General features: G+C 49.1%; 1 protein-coding gene across 1 annotated transcript; it reads left to right on the top strand.

The window, feature by feature from the left end:
* Positions 1-1,484: 1,484 nt before the first annotated feature.
* LOC139787145 (uncharacterized) lies at positions 1,485-5,466 on the top strand. Its single transcript, XM_071726233.1, has 3 exons — positions 1,485-2,957; positions 3,080-3,931; positions 4,018-5,466. Exons 1-3 carry the CDS (start codon positions 1,485-1,487, stop codon positions 5,464-5,466), a joined length of 3,774 nt encoding a protein of 1,257 aa, XP_071582334.1.
* Positions 5,467-10,316: the final 4,850 nt, after the last annotated feature.

Raw genomic sequence — 10,316 nt, 5'->3', positions numbered from 1 at the left:
AATAAGGCAACACCTACCTACAGCGCGACGCCTATACTACATATCATCTTGTCTTCCCAAAAATCGAATAATGGTATCATAATAAAAATATATATGGATGTATTTGGCATTCGACGCTCTTAAATTTTTGCGTTGGAAAAATTGTTATATTTGGCAAAAATAATAGGTGGAAGTGGGGTTAAATTAAAAAATTTGACAAATTTGAAAAATCTGATTACGCCATTGTAAAGAGCACAAAAAGCCATGAATATTTCGTATAAATTTTTTTTCGTTACGCCTTATATTTTCGAAGATATTCGCTAAAAACTATAAAATCCGTTATTTTCGAGGGGTTGTTTCAACCCCTAAACGTCGAGATAAGCCTCTAAAAAAAATACGTGTCTAATATTTTTTGATGCTCTACAATATATCCAAAGCCCATCCAAATCGGTGAGGGACACTTCCGACCGTTCCCTTGTAAGTATTGTATTTTTTATTGATATATATTTCTGTTTCTTTAAAACAGCAAACTTTTACTTCTTAGTTTTATATTAATATTTGGATATGTTTATTTATATATCATTCTATTACTAAAAAGTACAATTTCAGAACAATTTTGGTCTTATTTAAAGCAGATTGTTTGAGATCATGGAATTTGGTACCGAAAACCGCTTTCGGATGCACGCTTGTTCTCGCATGAGTTTAATAAATTGGAAATTCCGCCTTAAAATTGTCGTGTTAATGTTCAGTACTTATAGCATGGAGTTTCTATTATTCGCATTTCGGAAAGCTCGTTGACATTCGCTCGTCAATAACAAAGTCAAGCAACCGCGCTCAAACAAAGGAAAACTCCATGCTATAAACAGTGCGATCGAAAACAAGCAACGATCTCGTCGGATCGTCAAACGAAACTTTGCCGTGAGCACGATGACGCAGGCCACCGATAGCCAATCACCCTCCCGAAATTCGAGCTCCGCGCATGTCAAGCGAGAACGTTTCCGCGAGCGGCCCTTGGCCACCAATCACGCACTGAGTCCTCGAATATCCTTCAATAGTTTTAAAACGCAATGAGATCATTGGTGATTAGCCCGGAGAGAGCTTCGTCTCGGAGGTAATAAAGGATCGCCGCGGCGCCGAGGAACCGCTCTCGCTCGCAGATCACCCGCCTAGTATACATATACGACCGCCTTTGCACACTGCTTAACACCGCTTTTCGCGTAGCAATTCGCATTCGCTCGCTTAATAGCTTTCGCCGCTTTTGCCGTGCTAACTTCTGTGCGCGCTACCGCTCACGGCTTTTCGCCTGAAAAAGACTTTGTAAATACGTGTACATATATATTTCTTTAGACATTATAAACTTTATTCTGTAATTCTGAGTTTGATTTACGTGCGTGTACTTGTCCTCCTCGTGCTGTCTCTAACCTGCGTACTCTCGAACATTCTGGTCCTTCGAGCCGGATCATCGCCGGCAATCGCGATCGGGAGTGCCTAAAACAGAAGACACCATGAGTCTTGACCAGAGCGCCATGTTGAACAGCCAACACGAACTCTTCGTACGCATCTCCAGAGCCGTCGACAATCTGAAGAAGATGGGTCAGGCGAACATCACCCTCTCTGCCATCGAGACTCGCATTCGCATCCTCGACGACCATTGGGCAAAGTTCGACAGTCAGCATGACCTAATTCGAGCCTGCTACAAGGACCGCTACGCTGAGAGTGAGTACGCCAAATCAGAATTACTCGACCAAGCCGAGAGTGCTTACGTGCTTCAGCGTAGCGTCCTGGCTGAACAGGCGAAACGCTTCAAGACCGCGTCGGCTTCCACGTCCTTCACGGCGTCAGAGCAGGAGAGCGAACGCGCTCCAAAGACCTCGTTGCCTCGCATTAACTTGCCGCATTTTTCGGGCGCGTATGAAGACTGGCCGTCGTTTCGTGACCTCTTCCAGTCGGTCATCGGTCAAAACTCAGCCATCTCAAACGTCGAGCGTTTCCATGATCTTCGGTCGTGCTTAAAAGGTCCAGCTGAAAAATTAATTCGGTCGTTAAACGTAACCGGAGACAATTACGACCGCGCATGGGCGATCTTAGGCAAGCACTATGAGAACAAAAGGGAGTTGATACGCTCCAACTTCGCAACTTTCACCGCCGTCGCGAAGATGAAGGGGGATACCGCCGAGGAACTTAGTCGAATCTTCAACGCCGTCACGACCACTGTAAACGCGCAGGAGAGCATCGGCCGGCTTATCGAATCCCACGGGATGGACCTCTTCAACCACCTCGTAGTCGAGCTCTTTGATCCGCGTACGTGTCTCGAGTGGGAGTCCTCCATCTGTGATTCCGTCGATCCGCCGGATCACACTAAACTCACTGACTTTATGACTAAACGCATACTGACACTCAATGCCGCGAAACCGAAACCCGCATCTAAAATCTCAGAGTCGTCACAATCCGCGAAAACTCACGTCGCGAAACACAGTTCCGACCCACAGTGCGCGTTGTGTAAGGAAAAGCACACTCTAATGACTTGCCACGAGTTCAAGGCCAAGCCGGCCAGCGAGCGCAAATCTTTCGTAGAGACTAATCGGTTGTGCTATAACTGTCTCGGCAATCATCTGATCGCGAAGTGCCAATCAACAAAGACTTGCTTAACGTGCAAATCTCGACATCACACGATGCTCCACGAGGCTCAGGTTACCGCGCCGAAACCTGCAGAGCCGAAACCTGCAGAGGTCAGCGCACTATCCGCAGTGCGTCAAGCCGACGATAGCAAGGCAATTCTTCTGGCAACCGCGCGGGTGATGGTCGCCGATCGCTATGGAGAGCCACACGCCGTGAGAGTTCTCGTCGATCAGGGATCCGAGGTGTCTATCATCTCGGAATCTCTGGCTCAACAGCTCCGCCTTAAACGCTCTTACTCCGCCGTGTCAATTTTCGGGATTGGCGGCTCAAAATCGGGATCGACCCGCGGAAAGGTGACAGTGAGCCTCACTTCCACCACGACCGGGTCTACAATCTCCGCCGTCGCGTTCGTTCTGCCGCGTCTCTCGTTATATCAGGGCTCTCGACTACGAGGCGCGCTCCAGCTTGGCCGCACATTCAGGGACTTCCTCTGGCCGACCCGCAGTTCCTGGCCAACAATCCAGTCGAGATACTTCTCGGAGCTGAAGTGTGCTCGGCCATCTTTGAAGACGGCATCCGCAAGGGCGGACCTCAAGCTCCAATCGCGCAGAAGACGGTCCTCGGGTGGATCCTCTCAGGGGGCTGCGGTGCAACAGAGGGGCACCGCAGTTCTCTTCAATGCACCGCCAACCACGAGCTGGTCGAGCTAGGCCGCTTTTGGGAGCAGAAAGCCGATATTTCCTCTCCCGCCGCTCTTACGCCCGAAGAGAAAGAATGTGAGGAGATCTTCGTGCGCACCCACGAGCGTACGGCTACCGGACGGTACGTGATGAGACTCCCGTTCAAGGCCACTCCAACGACCCTCGCTGAGACTCGCAAGCCGGCAGAACGGCTGCAGTCAATCATGGAGCGACGATGTGACCAGGACTCGCGATTCGGAGAGCTCTACCGAGCCTTCATGCAGGAGTACGAAGACCTGCAACATATGACGGAGGTGAGCAGGTCCGAAGACCAAGAAGTAAGCAAGTGCTACTTACCACATCACGGAGTGTTCAAGGAGGCCAGCTCCACAACCAAGCTCAGAGTTGTGTTTAACGGGTCGCAACGCACGAAGTCCGGTGAATCGCTAAACTCGCACTTGCTCGTTGGCGCCAATCTCTTGCCGGCGCTCGCCGACGTGATCTCGCGTTGGCGCCGGCACCGCGTGGCCTTAGTGTCGGACATCAAACAGATGTACCGTCAAATCCTCGTGCATCCCGACGACCGCGGATTCCAGAGAATCCTATGGAGACGCAAGGTGACCAAACTGTTGCGCGAATTACTCTTGAACACAGTGACGTACGGTCTCGCGTGCTCGCCGTTTCTCGCAATCCGAACACTCATCCAGTTACCAACGACGAAAAATCGCGATATCCGCAGGGCGCCGTCGCACTGCTCGAGGATCGCTACGTCGACGATGTCCAGACTGGGGCGGACTCAATACCCGGCGCGATCGCGTTGCAAACTGAACTTTGCGAGCTCTGCATGGCGGGCGGGTTTCCGCTTCGGAAGTGGTCGTCGAACTATAAAGAAGCCCTAACGGGCATTCCCTTGGAACACCGTCAGTTCCAAGAACCGCACTCTTGGCAGAACGAAAGCCAGACCACGTTGGGCCTCTTATGGTACCCGAGCGAGGACTGTTTCGCGTTTATGATACACCCGCGCACGATCACACACTATACAAAGCGACGCGTTCTCGCGGAAACCGCACGTCTCTTCGACCCGCTGGAATGGCTCGCTCCTGTTATAATCCGCGCCAAGATTCTAATCCAGTCCGCGTGGCTGCAGCAACTGGATTGGGACACTCCGCTTCCTTCCTCCAACGCTCACCACTGGGAGCTTCTCTTCAAGGAACTTCCCTTGCTCAAAGGCCTCCGCGTGAACCGCTGGCTTGGCACTGACGCCGAGAACCAGCAATTGGAATTGCACGGCTTCGCCGACGCATCCGAACGAGGATACGCCGCCGTCGTGTACCTCCGCGTCTCTTCAGACAACTTCCAGGCAATACACATTCTGGCCGCCAAGAGCAAAGTGGCACCTGTAAAACAAGTGTCTCTGGCGCGCCTCGAACTGTGTGCCGCCGCTTCGCTCACCAATCTCGTAAAATACTATCGCACCATTTTAAGTCTGTCCACAGCACCTGTCTTTCTCTGGTCAGACTCCAAGACCACACTGCACTGGATTCGAGGGCACTCCTCCCGTTGGAAGACCTTTGTCGCAAACCGCGTGGCTCACATCCAGCTGCAGCTTCCCGACGCTCAATGGCGACACGTCCCGGGGCGGGACAATCCAGCCGATTGCGCCTCTAGGGGGATCGCACCGAGCGAGATACTGCACCACCCCTTGTGGTGGACGGGTCCCGCCTGGCTTCAGAAGGACTCCACTCACTGGCCGAACGAGGATCCTGAGATGCCGGAAGACCAGATGCCCGAGCAACGAGTCGTGGCGCAAGCCGCCACCGAAAGGGTGGAAGCCGAGCCTGAGATGCTCCTCAGGTTCTCCTCCCTGCACCGGCTACTGAGAGTCACAGCCTGGTGCTCTCGATGGCGGCACTCCGCCGCCCGCACGGCGCTCACGCTTCAACCAGACGAGCTAGACGAGGCACTGTTTCTGTGGCTCCGCGTAGTGCAAGGGCTGCACTACGCCGCCGAAGTCACCGCAGTCACCTCCAACCGCACTGTACCACTGAGAAGTTCACTGGTGCACTTAAATCCGTTCCTGGATAACCACGGCGTGGTAAGAGCTGGAGGACGTCTAAAGCACGCACCGCTGTCTCACGATGAGAAGCACCCGATGATCGTTCCACCATCGTCGTGGCTCGACTGCTGATCGACTCCTGCCACCGTCGGACACTGCACGGGGGAGTGCAGCTCACTCTCGGTGTCCTCCGCCTTCGATTTTGGATCCCACGAGGCCGAACAGTGGTCAAACAGATGCTGCACCGTTGCGTCACGTGCACACGGTGGCGAGCGGCCACCCCACAGCCGCCCATGGGAAACCTTCCTCGAGGACGAGTCACTCCGGCGCGCCCTTTCCTCCGGACCGGCTTGGACTACGCCGGCCCCATTCTCATCCGCACGAGCAGGGGACGAGGGCACAAGGCCCACAAGGCCTTTATCGCCGTGTTCGTCTGCCTCTGTTCCAAGGCCGTGCATCTCGATGTGGTCTCCGACTACACGACGGATGCATTCTTGCGGCATTCCGCCGCTTCACAGCACAGAGAGGCCTCTGTGAGGAAGTTTACTCGGACTGTGGCACAAACTTCGTCGGAGCTGACCGAGTCCTGCAAGACCTCTTCCGCGCTTCATCCGCCGACGGCCGTCGCATCGCCAACTTCGCCACCTCCGAAGGTGTGAAATGGCACTTTAATCCGCCTGCCGCACCACACTTCAACGGGCTTTGGGAGGCAGCGGTGAAGTCCACCAAACACCACCTTCGAAGAGTCATCGGAGAGAGCACACTCACTTTCGAGGAAATGTCCACTTTCCTCGCACAAGTGGAAGCCTGCCTGAACTCCGGACCACTCCAGGCCTTATCCGACGATCCGGACGACATTTCCGCGCTCACACCGGGGCACTTCCTGATCGGCGCCCCTCTTCTGGCCGTGCCATCACTCGAGGAGACAGCTGACGGCACGCTATCCCGGTGGCAGCACATCCAGAAAATGCGCGATCATTTCTGGTATCGATGGTCGCGCGAATACATCCACGGGATGACAGCCCGGCCGAAGTGGCACAAAACCGAGGACGCTCCTGACGTGGGGGCCTTATGCCTCGTACGCTCCGAGAGCACTCCACCGAGTCGATGGCCTCTTGCCCGAATCGTGAAGCTGCACCCCGGAGATGACGGCGTGGTCCGAGTTGCAACGATCCGGACATCCACCTCAGAGCTCGTGCGCCCGCTGTGCAAGCTCGTGCTACTTTCCTGGATCAAGGACCAGCCGCCCCCGGAGGATGCGTGAGCCCATCGACACTTAATTGTCTGTATCGACCTACCGCCAATGTTTAACGTTCACTTCGCGTAATTGTCCTTGTTGGCCTTCCGCCACTGGTTAAAGTTCACGTAATTATCGGTATTTCGGCCTTCCGCCTCAACTCAACTTATATTCGTAAATTGTCTTCGCGTCACATCACTTCACTTATCACGTATAGCAGAACACGTCACTGTTTATGTGTCTTGCTCGAGATCACCGCGTGTTGTGATACTGCGCACCACACCGCCATAGCGCGCTCACCACTCGCGACGGAATCGCGATCATGCAAATCGATCGTAAATCGATACTCGCGCCGCGACTTCGGGCACACCATCGAGCGCACCGTCTCGTTTCGTCAAGCATGACGAGGCGGGCGGGATGTTTGAGATCATGGAATTTGGTACCGAAAACCGCTTTCGGATGCACGCTTGTTCTCGCATGAGTTTAATAAATTGGAAATTTCGCCTTAAAATTGTCGTGTTAATGTTCTGTACTTATAGCATGGAGTTTCTTTTATTCGCATTTCGGAAAGCTCGTTGACATTCGCTCGTCAATAACAAAGTCAAGCAACCGCGCTCAAACAAAGGAAAACTCCATGCTATAAACAGTGCGATCGAAAACAAGCAACGATCTCGTCGGATCGTCAAACGAAACTTTGCCGTGAGCACGATGACGCAGGCCACCGATAGCCAATCACCCTCCCGAAATTCGAGCTCCGCGCATGTCAAGCGAGAACGTTTCCGCGAGCGGCCCTTGGCCACCAATCACGCATTGAGTCCTCGAATATCCTTCAATAGTTTTAAAACGCAATGAGATCATTGGTGATTAGCCCGGAGAGAGCCTCGTCTCGGAGGTAATAAAGGATCGCCGCGGCGCCGAGGAACCGCTCTCGCTCGCAGATCACCCGCTAGTATACATATACGACCGCCTTTGCACACTGCTTCATTCGCTCGCTTAATAGCTTTCGCCGCTTTTGCCGTGCTAACTTCTGTGCGCGCTACCGCTCACGGCTTTTCGCCTGAAAAAGACTTTGTAAATACGTGTACATATATATTTCTTTGGACATGTACTTGTCCTCCTCGTGCTGTCTTTAACCCGCGTATTCTCGAACACAGATAATTTTTATTATTTAACTTTGTTTAAATTTTCATCATTGTTAAATTACAGTTAAATAATAAGCATTTGAGATAAATAATATACACTTTCAAGACAATTCTAAAAATTTTTAAATACATTTATATTTCAATATATGAAACTTATTAATCTTTCCTTACTTTTTATCTTAAATATCTTTATCGCAAATTTGATTGTACTAATAATATTAGTTTATATAAACATAATTGTTTTCTTTAACTATATATATTTTTTACATTGTTTTTTTAATTACGTACTGTAAAAATATATTTGTCTATTTATACATGTATATTTTTAACATTGCTTTTTTAATTACATATAAGTATATTCTCTTTTAAATGTTTTTTTGATAGTTATATAGATTTTTACTTTATTAAAATTTATTTGTAAATTTATGTTTAACTGTAAATTTATTAATATAGTCAGTTTAATTACCATGTAAAAAAATGAATTTTTATGTAGACTCAGGAATTTTACTTACGCGCGTAAATTTATACCTATAATAGTTGGTCCCAAAATTATCTATTATAATGGTTGTAATTCCATTACAAAATTTTTTACAGTTCACATAATTTTACATAAATTTGTCCATTGATTACAGTGCTATAACATATTTTTTCCCAAAAAAAATTTTTTTTAAGAACTATATTTAATGTACATTCTAAAACAATTTGGATCTCTTATTTAAAAGAAGAATTTTTATTTTCTTTATTTATATTATAAAACATAAATTACGTTAATCTTATATCATTTTTTATTTACATCGTTTTTATCTTATATCTAATTAAATTAATAATATTAATTTATATAAATATACTCATATATTTTTTCTCTTCTTTCTTTTCTTATTTTTGGATTATAATTTGTGTTATATATACTTGATATTTATAACATATACATATATATTTATACTGTTACGTCTTTTTACGCGCCCGAGGCGCACGATGGATCAAAAGGGGGAAGGAGAGAAGGATAATAGGCCTCTCCGACGATTCTCTCGCACATCCGACGCTTCACTAACCGAAAGTTTATTGTTGGGCGCCATACGCGTAAATTCGCGTCCACTAACGTATGCTAAGATCGCGAAAAACCAAAGAGAGGCGCGAAACGCGATAATGTCGGTGTGCGAGTAATCGGCCAGCTCGACCTAACGGTTATGGGCGGGGTTGGTGAAGGGCAGCGCGGTATTCGGCGGGGCGACGCCTAAATCACTAACTCAGGCAATTAACAAATGAATAACAACGTTTATTCGGAGTAATTTCTCCGGTGAGAGAGTCAATGCCAATTCGGCTTTCATTGCTACCATAATCAAATAAGCAAATGATCACGCGGATGTCAGAAATGAAACAAACAATAATCGTCACGCGGAGGTAAGAAGTGAACGGAATATTACGTTAATTTACAGTAAACGCGCGGAATGCGCCGTTATCAAATCAGAGGATAATAGTAGAAAATTAAACTTACAACTAACATAGCATATCGGCAAAACGACAGTCGAATACGCAATAATTGAAGTAAACGCGAAATAATATCAATAGAAAGTACGGTTGAACGCGAAAGATCGCGAATTCATGGTGTGTCACGCTCGGAGCGCGTGGCGCGTCCAAAGCCACGCAGGGATTCTGTCGCCAAATTACCACACTCTAATGCAAGTACCTTAATCTAACGCAAATAATAAACGTCCCAACGCAATTAGGACCAAACGCAACGCGCTAGTGCTAGCGATATTCTAACGCGAATAACGCGGGGCAGAGGCCCTCGACATAACGCGAAATACTGTAGCTAACGCGAAAATACGAAACTTCCGCGAGTAACCACGCAAGATGCTATAACTAACGCGAAAACTATTACAACGCGAATAGTATTGGAACGCACTTATTCTAAAGCGGGAAACAACCAAACGCGAGCCGCAAGCTAACGCAGATAGTATTTTACCGCGGATACCATCTAAACGCAACTACTCCAACGCGAAAATAACCGAACGCGAATGATATTCTAGAACGCAATTATTCCAACGCGAGAAAACGATCTTAACGCAACGAATGATCCATAATGCGTGAACGCGAGAAACATTCGGACGCAATTACTGCCGCGTGTGGAATCTAAGTCCCGGCCGTACAATGTACGACGCACAATGAGACACGCGGTCGCAAACACGAAGGTCGCGAGACATGGCGAATCCACGATATCGAATTCCGTTTCGGACACGCCGGCCGCGATCTCCAGAGGTTCGCAAATTTTGGTTACGATCCCGTGGCCACGAGACCATTCCGGTGCCCCTCGCTTTCGCTATCGATCGCGAAATCAACGCCTAGTCGGCGACACGAACACAATATCGAAATTAATCCCGAGCGAGGAGCGCAACCCGGAGGGCGGTGTCGTGGCTTTACATACCGAATATTACCGAGGCAACCTCACCGTTCGTCTGCTCTCCCTCGAAAGGTCCTCGCCGTCGTCCCAAGGGTCAGGAGAATCGCCAGGAAAATCGGCAAGAAAATCGCCAAGTTACTAATTCAATATCGCGACAGATAAATTTCGATGCGCAGGCTGTCGAGGACGATCCAGGAGTGCT

The sequence above is a fragment of the Temnothorax nylanderi genome, unplaced genomic scaffold (assembly GCF_030848795.1).
Source record: "Temnothorax nylanderi isolate EJ_2023f unplaced genomic scaffold, tnyl_v1.0 TNYL_tig1298_pilon, whole genome shotgun sequence".
Taxonomy (NCBI): domain Eukaryota; kingdom Metazoa; phylum Arthropoda; class Insecta; order Hymenoptera; family Formicidae; genus Temnothorax; species Temnothorax nylanderi.
Note: the sequence above shows the minus strand (reverse complement) of the source record. Positions and strands in the feature narration are given on the sequence as shown.

What these genes read in the sequence shown, in the direction of transcription:
- LOC139787145 (XM_071726233.1), top strand. Translation starts at nt 1,485, where the DNA reads ATGAGTCTTGACCAGAGCGCCATGTTGAACAGCCAACACGAACTCTTC. An exon ending in CGACCCGCGGAAAGGTGACA is followed by an intron (nt 2,958 to 3,079) that starts GTGAGCCTCACT and finishes CCGCACATTCAG; the next exon opens with GGACTTCCTCTGGCCGACCC. An exon ending in GCGAATTACTCTTGAACACA is followed by an intron (nt 3,932 to 4,017) that starts GTGACGTACGGT and finishes CGATATCCGCAG; the next exon opens with GGCGCCGTCGCACTGCTCGA.